At 39.4% G+C, this 13,321-nt stretch overlaps 2 protein-coding genes across 2 annotated transcripts; one reads left to right on the top strand and one right to left on the bottom strand.

Annotated features, from left to right (window-relative positions):
* Nucleotides 1-410: 410 nt before the first annotated feature.
* LOC126753519 (solute carrier organic anion transporter family member 1A1) lies at nt 411-5,469 on the bottom strand. The gene is made up of 7 exons (XM_050465030.1): nt 5,147-5,469; nt 4,826-5,014; nt 2,895-3,051; nt 2,075-2,824; nt 1,741-1,999; nt 1,370-1,658; nt 411-1,315 (listed from the first exon to the last, which is right to left on the bottom strand). The coding sequence occupies exons 1-7, from the start codon at nt 5,283-5,285 to the stop codon at nt 480-482; spliced, it is 2,619 nt and encodes an 872-aa protein (XP_050320987.1). The 5' UTR covers nt 5,286-5,469; the 3' UTR covers nt 411-479.
* Nucleotides 5,470-10,200: 4,731 nt separating this feature from the next.
* On the top strand, nt 10,201-11,522 carry LOC126752890 (V-type proton ATPase subunit S1-like). Its single transcript, XM_050463914.1, has 4 exons — nt 10,201-10,289; nt 10,354-10,456; nt 10,520-10,760; nt 10,882-11,522. Exons 1-4 carry the CDS (start codon nt 10,201-10,203, stop codon nt 11,520-11,522), a joined length of 1,074 nt encoding a protein of 357 aa, XP_050319871.1.
* Nucleotides 11,523-13,321: the final 1,799 nt, after the last annotated feature.

The raw sequence follows: 13,321 nt of genomic DNA, 5'->3' as shown, positions 1-13,321 counted from the left end.
CAACTTGAGACCCATGGGTGGACAACGTTAGCAAAGGCGACCACGCCATCAAATCCAAAGGAAGGACCAAGTGCGTAGAAACCTGTTTACACTTGAGATGTACAACTTCGTGATCTTGCGAATGATAGAGAAAACTGACGAAGATTTTTGTTCTCAGCCCAGACGGGCACACGGTTGTAAATAGTGCCAAAGAAGACGAGAAGAATTGAATGTGAAATTAGTGTAATTGTGGTAGTTCAGAACGAGATCAGTTTGCATTTCAATACAGGATTGTTGACTCATTGCCATCATCGGGATTCCGAATATACATACATACAATCAGAACGAGAGTATGTGACTTTTTTAATCGTATGTGCATAAATATTTATTTTTGGGCGCTATTAAAAAATCAATGAATATAAACTTAATACTAAAATTTGAAAATATTTGTGCTGATTTGTTTCTTCTTCTGTATTCAATACAAGATATTTAATGAAAAATTAGAAATCTGTCTCCGGACTTAAAGGTCTTGCCGGTAGCGCTTCAATTTTATCCAAATCCGTTTCTATAGGAGCTGTTGTCATTTTCTTGGGTTTCGGCGCGATTGGTGGTAGCACTTTAACGCCTGCTGTCGGTGTTATAGGCTTCGTTGGCGCTTGCTCATTGGCGGCAGCGATATTTAGTGTTAACGGTACCTTTTCCTCGATTTCCGGTTGCACATCTTTAACAATTTCGTTATCGTCATTACTTTCCTGATTAAATGATTTGAGATTTCCCAGTTGCGCACGGACGTCATGCGCAGAGAGATGATGCAGGGGCACATCAGCACGCACAGCCATGCGTTTGGGACTGGTGGTGCCATCATCGACTTTATGTTTATCCGGTGGAAAGACGACTTGGGCATACGTAATACCATTACTATGATGCTCTTGTAAACTATTCTCACCCACCGATGAATCGGTCAGTGAGCTGGGATTGCGAAAGACGCTCACACCCTCTGATTTTGGTGCAGAACGGACGGATTGTGCATCGCGGCGTTGCATTGGTGAAGCATCAGTTTGTGTAGTCACAGGACTGCCGCCTACAGCTTGTGGTACAGCTGCTGCATGGGGATCCTCACGTGGTATGGGGGAGTAGAGTGAAGGTGAATAATTCGGATCGGTAACTTTACAGTTATATATGTTGAGACCTTTTACGAAAATAAAAACTAATAAATCGAATAGAATACCAACTAAAATGAGACATGCTGAAATGATATTTAAAATATTGCCATGTTTGGGCGTCGCGCGCAGCAGGCAACGCTTGTACTCCGGTGTCCAGTAGACGCAAGTGTATCCTAAAAACCAGAAAAGATCAATATTATATTCAATTTTACAAAGCCAATACTCACTGGTGACCATTTGATAGCCGATGTGCGCTGGTATGTAAGCGAAGATGCCGAAAAGTGTTAGTTGCGTTGCCAATGCCAAGGCCTTGTCCTGCGGCAGCACGCTGCGCAAAGTAATTATGACCTTGCCTATGGTGCTGGAACCCAGAACAGCGGCAGCTAGTAAACTTAGTACCTGAAAAGCGATCAACATTCGCTGACAGTTCACGTAACTGCAAGCACCTTCGGTTGCACGCAGATTTACTTGCGGTTCGGCATTATAGTTGGATGTGCAGGTACAGCCCTCATATAGCTACAAGAGAAAGTGGACACATTGGGCAACTAAGGTATTGAAGCTTTTGATAAGATTGCTGAGGTCAGCCATTTATGCCTACCAGAACATTATTAATACTGTTAGTGCGTGTGCAACCAGCGTAGCATGCCGAAAAATAAGTGACCGTTGAGTTTTCGGGGCAGACGGGCTGGAAGGTGGTCGCCTTGCAAATGCCGGTGCACTGTTTGGAACAGAATGGCTGCAATACCTTGCCCTGAGTGACGCCAGCAATATCACCAACCTCACATTTGATAAATATATTCGCAATGAAAATCGCCAACAAAGTTACACCGAAAACTATATTGAGTGCAGTTATGGCTCTGCAAAGCGCAAAACAGTCGGCGATAATTAGTGAGTTATGATTGGATTCAAATATACAAGAAAAGCATACGCACCTGCCTGATAATTTCAGTTTGGAGATAATAAGTCCCAGCACCAGAATGCCCACCGCTGCCACTGGTGGCCTCAGGAAGTAAGCCACAAATCGCGCTTCCCATTCCTGCAACAATCCATCCTCTTCGCTATATGGCAGAAAGAAGCGCGATTGCAAATATGACTCCTCTTGCAACTCAAAGTTCACAGTAGCCGAGAAAATGAACATAATGCCCAAGAGATTGCACATGAGCAGTTTATTGGTGAATATACGTTTTAGTGAGGGCCCAAAGCCGACATCATCAATGTAGGTGGAGAATTGACTGCCAAATGTGCGTGTTTGCGTCTCTTCAATAATGCGTTGGGCTGCATGATGTATAACGGTTTTCGGCAGACGTTTCGGAAATAAGCCCAGTACTATGCCGCTTAACAAAACTAAAGGTGCTAAGATAAGCCAACCCAACCACCAGCCAAGCGTTGTTGCGCCAACACCAAGCACAACAAACGAGCCAACTTGTAGGCCTAATATGCGTCCCGCCAAGGCGGTCCCTATCACAGCCGGACTATCAATCGAAGCTGAATTGTCATCCAAGTAGGTGGTGCCGATTGTGTAGAAGGCCAAATTGGCAAAACCAAGCGCGAACTGTAGCACAAAAAGCAATATAAGCGTGCTAAGCTGAGCTTGTTGCACGGTGAGTATGCTCTTCTGATATGGAGTTATGTTGCAGAGGTTTGTAGCTATGCTGCTGATGGGTGCCACCACACCGTCGGAGCTAAACATTTAATTGTATAGCAATAGTTATTCATGATTTGAAATGATTTTATGTTTTAGTTTTTACTTACAAGCCTATTATGGCTGGTATAACAGCGATGACGCAGACGAGCGACTGTGTAATAATTGTGCCTGATAGCCATTTTATTGAATGGGTCTTAAGCGCCCAATGTGCAAATATCAAAGCAAATAAGGCTTGAAATATGCCACTGCTAACAATGAGCCAATCTGGAAGCAAAAATGGATAAAGTAAAATAACTCAATTTATATTTATTTAAGTCCGTCTTCGGCGGTTTACTTTCCTAATTTCTTAAAAGACAACTGGCTATAAAGACTGTGGCAAAAGGTGTGGCCTAGCTATCCAGTAGTAGAACGCGAAGGTAGTTAAAGTTGCCTATCCTCTGACAGAGGAGCTAAGCTTAGGTTTCTTCCTTTCTAGCTAATTGTTTTTGGAAAGCTTTCTCTGAAAAGCATTCAATGATAATTTAGCAGAAAAAATATACATATTTTCCAAGCGCGCATTTAAATTTTTACCAACCGGTCTACCGATAACTCGAAAAAATTCGATTAAGTAGGTAAGTCATTGTCTACTCAGGCATCCAGATAAGCCAGGTAGTGTAATGGAAAAATTTTTATTCCAATAGTTCGCATTCTGAGCCTAGGCCTATACAATCCTGCATTTAAAAGTTTGCCGTTCGGTCCACCAATGGCCGAGAAAAATTCAATTTAGTATTCAAATCGCCGGTTCGCTGTTAGGCGCCCAGAAATACCAGGCAGCTGCATGCTAAATTTTGGTAGCTTTCGGCAAACAGCGGCCGAGAAAAATGCAAATTTTATGGGAAATTTGCTGCCGATCTACCAGGCACCCAGAAGCAGCCAGTAGGGATCAAACACATTTTTATTAATATTATATAACTTCTGCAATTGTGCACCATTTCGATGAACGAGATGGCGTTGGAAAGAGCAAAGCTTGGCGCGTCCAATGGAACGAAGTATTTTAAAAGGCTGTTAATGCGTTAAGCTATAAATTAGCAAAAAGAATAAAGTGGCTGGTTTTTTGATGAAAAATGGGTTTATGCGCTTCGGAAGCGCACAATCTGTTGGGTTATGTTACTGGATTATATAACTATCGACTTATTTGTCAATATTTTAGCAAAAGGTGTGGCGGAAGTGCATTAGTTCCTATGTACCGTATCGTGATTACGCATCGCCTATAATTGCCTATAAATACCTATAAATGTGCACAACAACAATATATGTTTGTGTACATATGTATATATGTTTAATAATATGATCGCAAAACGAAGCGATGACTGGATTGCATTCATTGATAATGAACTAACTGTAAAGATATGATAACAGCTTGCCACCATTAACTGTTCGTTAACTGATATGAGGAATTTCGTTTTGTATATCAAATTTATAATGGTCAAAACTGTAAATATACATACATACGTTCAAAAAAATAGTTCGAACAGAGCTTAAGCCCGCACAATTACATTTAAATTGGTATCGTATTGTTAAGATTAGAGAGGTTATAACAAAAAACTAAAATTCCTAACCAATTAATTACCTTAAAGGATAAATTCGTGTAAAATAAGGCCCATTTTTATAATTTTTGTAATAAAACAGCTAAAGCATATTTTTCTAATATTTGAGAAATGTTCTGTCGATTTTTTCTGTAAAAATATTAAAAAGTATGGCAATGGCAGCAGTTACTCTGGAGTCTCTCGAAAATGAAAGCTTCATAAATAGGTGCTGGATCGTCCGAAATCAAAAAATTAAGATTTTCAATTTTAGACCCAACGTTCTTGAGATATTTTACAATTTAGGGCTAAAAGATTAAAAAAAAAATAAAAAAATTAAATCCAACAATTTACTCCATCCTAAAGATGGCATAATTGATCTTTTATCACAGTGTTTTTTTTTTTGTTTTTTGAAATTTCAAGCTTCCATCGGACTCTTATGTGAAGGTCAAGGTAAAGTAAATGAAAAGACTTACCGACAATTATTGGATTATATTCATATTCAAGTGCAGCTCCCTTTGCCGATATACGAAAGTAGGTTTCACAGGCACCCTGTATCGAACCAGCACACGCCAACACTACAACAAAGATGCGTAATCGTGCCAATTTAAGGCAACTGGGGCCATTACAACAGCCACATAATTTTACACCACAATCGACACTATCTGCGAAGAGAACATAGATTGGTGATTACACACTCGTAAACACAAGGTAACTCCAAAAACATGAACATTTCATATTTCACAACACAATAACAGTTTATGTATGCAGTATTGAACACTCATTCAAATGCTAACCGTTTGGTATATTATTGGCGTTCACGGCTATTTGCGATAAGTCCGAACTGCGTGCACCCGCCGTCATTCTGAAGGCATCTACTAAAGGTCTGATATAAAACAAAGCATGAGGCAAATATGACTTTTCTAATCTGTTCATTTACACTTGATTTTTTTCGATATCGTATTTAGTCTAAAGTAGACATCTCAAACAAACTGACACACACACACACGCAAATATTCAAATGAAATTATTGCTAAAGCACTTAATTATATTTTTTCAATTAATTATTAATATTGGAGCAGTATAAATTGTGTTTTTATTTTCGTTATTGTACTTTCGTCGTTATTCGAAGCAGGCAAATGACTAATACAGCGGTTCTCGCACAGGTGGAATACGCCGTCATTCTACCTTACGCACTCAGGTTTCATTTCTTATCGGAGCCAGGCGGTTTTCAGATAAGCAGCCCAGCGTATATGCAGTTTATCAGCTTTTGATAAGCAATGTCGCTCTCACTGCTTCGGAGCGTAACGGCGTGTGTGTGTATGTATTGCCAAACAATGCAACGTGTTGAGTATGAAGCTAGTTGGCACTGACACTGTTGCAAATTGCTCTAAGGAATCGAACCGGAAATCAGCTGAAGTTACTTTAATTCGCTTTTTGATTTGAAAAGCATTATGATCGAGCTTTCGCTTTTGTTGCAATGTACCTCTCTCTCAAATGGCTTATGCAACTTATTCCTATCAAACTTTTTCGATTGATGACAATATATCAATTTGTGTTCCACTGATCTAAAGTTTTGAAATTAGTTATATCTAATTGCCCGTGCTTGGTAGGATGTAATTTATTGCATTATCCTCAAAATAGGAGGCAACTATATAATATATACAGTCCTTTGTAAAGCCTGAAATCATAACTCCTGTTTCCAGCTCAGCAGGATTATGTGATATATAGTACATATGCACATATATAACTGAAATTAAGGGATAATCCTTCTCTTATAATGGTATGTCTGTATGTCAAAAATGGGTTGAATCGGGCCCCCATATACTATGTTCTTAATATATGTACATATGTGTTCTGGGGAATGTTCGAATTTAAAAGTTTTGGACTCGGAATAAATAGAGAAATGCTTGAAAATCTTCCCACACCCCATTTCAACACCCACACTTAGGAGAAAGGATAATTTTGACGACTTTCTCCTCAAAAACGGGCGATTTGGGACACATTTTTATTTTTCTAAATTTCTGTGTAAGTCTAAATTTAAAATTTCTTGAATGAAAATGTGCTCCACGCGATTCTGCAAATTTCTGCATTTTTAGATTTTCTCTACGACCAGTAGTTTAGAAGTTATAAGCATTTTTGTATTCGCTTGTATTCGGCGGCTACTTGCTGCATGCTTCTGGTCGCCTAGTAGAAATCTGAGATTTTGGCACCAAATTGAATGCAATTTTTCTGCAGCGAGGCGGATGCACCAAAAATTTGCGTGGGGCGTTGCATACGCAAAGGGGCCAAATTGGGAACCCGGAAGCGGGGCATACCCGCGGACCGGAAACCGGAACAAGCCACCGACCGGAAATGAAATAACGGTACCACACTTCCGGTCTGGGATCCAAACCGGAAGTTGCAAACCGGAAACGGATATGTCTGGCCGGAAACCGGAACTGAGCACCGGGCGGAAATGAAATGACGGTACCACACTTCCGGTCTGGGGCCTAACCCGGAAGTCGCAAACCGTAAACGGATACGGACATGTTTCCGGTCGAGCAGATGTCCGCTTCCGGTCCACAACTTCCACTTCCGGTACATCCGTTTCCGGTTTGCAACTTCCGGTTTGGATGCCAGACCGGAAGTATGGTACCGTTATTTCATTTCCGGTCGGTGACTTGTTCCGGTTTCCGGTCCGCGGGTATGCCCCGCTTCCGGGTTCCCAATTTGGCCCCTTTGCGTATGCAACGCCCCACGCAAATTTTTGGTGCATCCGCCTCGCTGCAGAAAAATTGCATTCAATTTGGTGCCAAAATCTCAGATTTCTACTAGGCGACCAGAAGCATGCAGCAAGTTGCCGCCGAATACAAGCGAATACAAAAATGCTTATAACTTCTAAACTACTGGTCGTAGAGAAAATCTAAAAATGCAGAAATTTGCAGAATCGCATGGAGCATATTTTTATTCAAGAAATTTTAAATTTAGACTTACACAGAAATTTAGAAAAATAAAAATGTGTCCCAAATCGCCCGTTTTTGAGGAGAAAGTCGTCAAAATTATCATTTCTCCTAAGTGTGGGTGTTGAAATGGGGTGTGGGAAGATTTCCAAGCATTTCTCTATTTATTCCGAGTCCAAAACTTTTAAATTCGAACATTGTGTCCATAAACTATTGGTTTTTGATGATAATATAACTCTGTGATCAAATTGAAAGGTGCATTTTTAATTTATACTTCGCGTGGTTTTCGAATCGTTATATTTTTTTCTGTAAGTTAGTAGTACTGTTAGTGACATCTTTGCTAAATTTCACATCGAAATACTCATTAGTATTTGAGATACGCTTCATTTTGTGAGGCTCTAAAAGTGAATTCTTCGATTTTTACTTGTCTGAATTTGTTGAACAAGGAAGTTCGATAATGCACCATCTCATACTGCTTTGGTTATTCGTGATAATTTTGCCACATTTTCAACTAATATCGTGCCGCAACCATCAGGCGTATGGATTTACTTCATGTAACTTCTAGTAATTCAGCAAATTCACATGACCACTCCGAGGACTGGAAAATTCGTTGGCATAAGTGTATTACAGCGGGAAGGGATTACTTTGAAGGAGATGAAATGGACAAATTTCACCTTTCAATTTGATCAAAGTAGTATATACACGATATTTGATAATTCTTTTTGGCAATTAGGCAATCCAGATCTGATGGGTTTAGATGCTTAAATATTTATGTCTAAATTTTCAAGAGATGCTCTCCTCAGCTCGCTCTTCACGCTTAATGCCTGTCTGCTGCCCCTTCTCTCAATCTTTCTTATCGGTTAGTACCTTTGTTTGAAATTAACCTTCAGAGTTTCGTACAATAAAGAAGAGAGAGATGTACTTATATACTCGTATAAACGATAAGTAAATATAATATCTTACAGAATTTATCTCGAAATCGTTGGTATGAATTAGGCCAATGCTATAGAAATCGATGTATCAGGAAGACTTAGCACTGAGTATTTAGGATAGAAGTTGGTTGAAAAATTCATTAAAGGAAAGCCTTAACTTTAGATCATCTTCGGATTATGATCAATTAAAGTTTAGTTTTATTTCGATAAGATCGAATTAATCATCATTGCTTTAGTCACCCTTTATATACATTTCGATGTCAAGTCATAGGTTTGTCATAATATACTAATTTCTTCATATTTTACTCTCTATATGGTATCTTAAAGATATTTATGTTCCGAAGTAAGATCCTAAGTTTACTTACAGATGGAAAAATACCTATTTTTCCTACCATGTAACTCCGGTCAATCGATTCGAATCGAAAAATAGTGTCACTCACTGACTTTCACTCTTTTTATACTCTTGCAAGCTGTTGCTACAGAGTTTTATAATTTTGTTAACCTAACGGTTGAAATCCGGTTGTCTGTCTATCTGACCGTCCTTCCGTCCGCCCGTACAAGCTGTAACTTGAGTAACTTAATTGAGCTATAAAACTATATTTTGGCACAAGGAATCGCACCAGTGGGCAAAAAATTTTTAAAAAGTGGGCGTGGCTACGCCCTCTAACAAGGTGAATGTATATACAAGTGAACTGGTGCGTTAGAATCTGCTATCTTTATCGATTGTCCAGTGAGAATTTCATAACATTCCATCGATTGGAAGTGAATTTATTGCGTTTTAAGTGTCAGTTTCGAACAAAGTTTATGGCGATGATTGCCTATCCTGTAGCAGAGTGCACGAGTGGTTTCAACGTCGTCAGGACATAAATGACGATCAACATGTGGGCCAATCAAAATCCGTGATCACCGGAAATTCTATCGAAACTGTGCGTGAATTCATCAAAAATCAGCCGAAATCATCATTTAAATCCATGGAAATGGAATTGAACATCTCCAAAACATCGATTTATCGCATTTTGACCGAACAGTTGAGCTTACGAAAGGTGTGTGCACGGTTTGTTCCGCACAAATTGACTGACGACTAAAAATTGCTCAGAATCCAAAATTAAAAGGACATCTTGTGACCGATTATTTGACCAAAAATCACATTTTAACCATTAACCACTCCCCGTATTCACCTGATATGGCATCGTGCGACTTCTTCCTTTTCGGAAAAATGCATTGTAGAGGCTGGCACACTGGCGGCCATACCGGCCAACGAACTAAAACACTCGTTCGACATGCTTTTGGATCGTGCAAAAAGCTGTATTGAAGCAGAAGGAGACTATTTTGAATAAAATAATTTGATTTTGCCGAAAATACAATTTTGTCCGTTTTTTTTTAAGTCCTGTTTACTTTGGAATGCACCTCGTATATGATTAGCATGACGAACTTAGTCGATTTAGACATTTAGGGCTGTCTTCCCGTCTGTCCGGCTTTTAAGATACGTCCTTTTCTCCACAAGAACCTACTCATTTGTCGGAACCGCTGATATCGGACCGCTATAGCGTATAGCTGCCATAAAAACTGAAGTGCTTGTATGGAAATGCTTTTTCTTTGATGGGATATCTTCACCAAATTTGCATGAGTTACTCTCTATAACAATGTTGCAATTTCCGTAGAAATTGTTCAGATCGTATCACTACAGAATATAAGTGACTTACGAAAATCAAGTTTTTGTAGGGAAGTTTTTGAATTTTTGAAGGATATTAGAGCTTTATTTCAAAGGAATTAACACTTTTTCTTGTGCTCTCTAGAATTTCACTCAAATCCAAATATTAAAAGAGTAACTTTTGACTCACAAACTATTTTACTCCACAAAATTGTTCGACTGGGTTCGCATTGTTGACAGTTTTGCACTGATTTAATTGTCAAAACGTTTATGTAATTTTACAAATTTCATAACACAATTCAATTTTATCGGACGTAATATTCAAAATGCAGAAGCATTTCATTAGAATTCTTGTACTTTCTGTGCTTGTGACCGCAGCACATTGTGGACCCGTTTTGATTTGGCATGCTGAAGTGTGAGTTGCGTTACAAATATTATAAGTATATATAGATATATTGATTTTCGACTTTTCGCCTTAGCCAACCGAAATCTGTGTTTCCAAGAATAAGTCAACATGAATTCATTAACGAAATAAAACCATTACTGGAGACGAAGATGGTCGCAGCCTTTCTATATAAAAAGGTAAGCTGCTAATTAAAGAAAAGTTATTCAAAATTCCAATTTAAAATTATTCAAATATTAAAGCTAACCTTAAAGAGTTTCCGTTGCGAAGGCTGTTTCCCATATCTAAGTCAACAAACACAGGCATACTTCTATGCTAATGTTGAGAGACCTGAAAAAGCTCTTTTAACTCTAAATGTCACAGCACATTTAAAGGCTACCAACGAAGGAAATTTGGATGCTCCTTTATCGTGTAGAGTTGGGACGTTATATACGATCTCTTTGGATGTATTAAGCAGAGCGCAAAATCCAATGAGAAGTTGTGGTAAGGAAACTATTTTATTATTTATTGAAATTGAAAAGTTGGAATATCCTTGTGAAGCTTATTTACTTTAGATGTCTTTCAATGGACATTTAGTACTAAATACTGCGCACTTGCTTTGCAGATGATGTCATAAAAGCTATAACGGAGGCCTCAGGCTGCGGAGACGTTGCCTACTTGTTCTTGGGTACCCAAGGCGAATCAGATGAACCAATCGGTCACCTCCACCAACACAATCAGCTTTCATTTTATTTCACGGAATTTCAGACGCAAACGGCAGATGAAGTAGAAACTATATATTTGCAGAGCATGAACGTGTCCGGCGTGGATCCCATTTTAACAGTTGAATTTCAAGCGAATAACACAAATGCATCGCTGACCTTCAGTGTACTACTTAGCAATGGTTACTTTGAGATAAAATCATTTAAATACAACGAAACACAATATTACGTAACTGATCTATATGCACCGCAAACCTCATCGTATTCATGTGGTAAAATATCACTCCATAATGATAAGGAGGCAATTATATTAAAAAGGGTGCAATTGCAATATGATAAAGACACACGTGTTGGTGATTTCAGGTTTAAGGATGCCTGGACATGTGAAGCCTTCACATCACCTGCCATTATATCTGGTATTTTTATCACTGCCATCCTTCTCACTGCTCTGTCCGTCGGTATTGGTATGCTGATGAGTGTGCAGTCACCAACTAAGTTCGAATCGACAACCGGACGTAATCTCTACATACACGTTAGAGATTGAAGTGCTTAGCAAAGCTGTTGACTGGTTGAATGTAGAAATATAAATTTGTTTTGTTTATTAAAATTAATAAAGAAAGAAACATTGATACTTGAATTTAAAAATTACTCTGACTCATTTAAAAACTACTTGCAAAGATCGTCAACGATTTGTGGTGTCCAGTTTCATTATACATATGTATTTGTTGGTGGTCTCTATAATATCTAGTTTAAGGTGGAAGATCAAATCGGCTATCGCACATGGTCCTTTTTGCTGGAACTGGCGGTGGATCTTCAGACCAACATGAAGGCAACAGAATTACCTCTGGACGTGTAGAAGTATATACCGCCTATGTACTCGGTCGACCGTACAAAGTTTTGCTGTGTTTTTTAAATATCGATCAAAAAACTTAGGTGTTCTACTTTCAAATGACAATCCGGCACTCACCAAACGCAATAGGAACATGTTTCTGTGCCGGCTTGCGGCAACGGATGAAATATGAATACTTCATTACACATTTGAGTGCGTTCGGCACTTCAATTTATGGTTGTTGCTTGATGAAAGTCATCCGATGCGCCCGAAAACATAGTAGTCGGCCTTCGAAAGTAAACGGCTATCTCCCGACTTTTCTCTCCTCTTCTCTACAAGCAGCTTGACCCTCTCCTGCACTAAATCCGCAGCGAACAAATTTACGAACTGGACGAAAGGGTATAGATAGATTCTGAACATTACTGACGATGTCGATATAGTCTGTGATCAAATTGAAAGGTGTTACATTCGACAGCCGATGTTCATCCTCTCCTCATACAACCGCGATAACTGCCAAAATCCTCGAGTCGCTATCTGGCAGTTCATGGCGAAAAGACAAAAAACGTTGTTAGAAGATATAAGGCAATCGGTCGGCTGGTCATAAAATACGCCGTTCCGATATGGTCATCTAGATGTTGTGAAACGCAGACGAAGCTTCAAATGTGTTAAAATAGTGCACTTCGAACTATTATAACATTAATCTTGATGTCTGCGCTTGAACACTTGCACAGAAGAGCTCGAGTTGCCACGAGAATCTAGAGTGATCCTTGCGCGACTTCGTTCTGGATACTGTAGCAGGTTATACACTTATTTCTCCAGAATCGATTTCTACATACGAAATATATCCAGCGTGCAATGAGTTCCCGGATTCTAAACACCTCTTTGCATGTCCAGCGAATCTCACGCATCTAACACCCCTCTCCCTATGGTTTGCCCCATCGAAACAGCACGTCTCCTGGCTCTACCTTAGATCCAAATGGGGATTACATAACCTCTTATACAATGACAATAATCGCACAACAAGATTTCAGCTGGTTTTTTTTATCCACATAGAATTATTTTCTTCGCCTACCTCAAACATGGTAAAACAATTAATAAACAATATTAGTTTGAGTTATTGGATCGTTTGAATGTCGAGATCAAAGTAAGTCTGAAGGCTTTTCTCCTTCTTCTTTATTGACGTAGACATCTCTTACGAGTTTACAACAGCATGCCAGTCGTTCTCCAATCGGAGATTCCAAGCGTAACCAGGTTCTTTTCCACCTGGTCTTTCCAACGAAAAGGAGGTCTTCCTGTTCTTCTGCTTCCTGCGCCGGGTACTTCGTCGAATACTTTCAGAGCGAGAGTATTTTCAACCATTCGAACGGCATGGCCTAGCCAGCGAAGCCGCTGTCTCTGTTTTCGTATATCTCGTACATTCGTTTCATCGAATGCGAAATTCCCCATTTCCAATGTGCCAAGGACCGTAAATCTTCCACAGAACCGTTCTCTCGAAAACTCGTAACGCCGACTCA

Source organism: Bactrocera neohumeralis, chromosome 3, assembly GCF_024586455.1.
Source record: "Bactrocera neohumeralis isolate Rockhampton chromosome 3, APGP_CSIRO_Bneo_wtdbg2-racon-allhic-juicebox.fasta_v2, whole genome shotgun sequence".
Taxonomy (NCBI): Eukaryota; Metazoa; Arthropoda; class Insecta; order Diptera; family Tephritidae; genus Bactrocera; species Bactrocera neohumeralis.
This window is presented reverse-complemented; position numbering and strand designations above follow the sequence as displayed.

Excerpts from the sequence above, each read along its gene's own strand:
- LOC126753519 (XM_050465030.1), bottom strand. The coding sequence starts at position 5,285 with ATGAACAGATTAGAAAAGTCATATTTGCCTCATGCTTTGTTTTATATC. Across the intron at positions 2,000-2,074 it reads AAACTGAAATTATCAGGCAG|AGCCATAACTGCACTCAATA; the intron begins GTGCGTATGCTT and ends TGCGCTTTGCAG. Across the intron at positions 1,659-1,740 it reads ACAGTATTAATAATGTTCTG|CTATATGAGGGCTGTACCTG; the intron begins GTAGGCATAAAT and ends TTTCTCTTGTAG.
- LOC126752890 (XM_050463914.1), top strand. The coding sequence starts at position 10,201 with ATGCAGAAGCATTTCATTAGAATTCTTGTACTTTCTGTGCTTGTGACC. Across the intron at positions 10,457-10,519 it reads CAGCCTTTCTATATAAAAAG|CTAACCTTAAAGAGTTTCCG; the intron begins GTAAGCTGCTAA and ends CAAATATTAAAG. Across the intron at positions 10,761-10,881 it reads AAATCCAATGAGAAGTTGTG|ATGATGTCATAAAAGCTATA; the intron begins GTAAGGAAACTA and ends CTTGCTTTGCAG.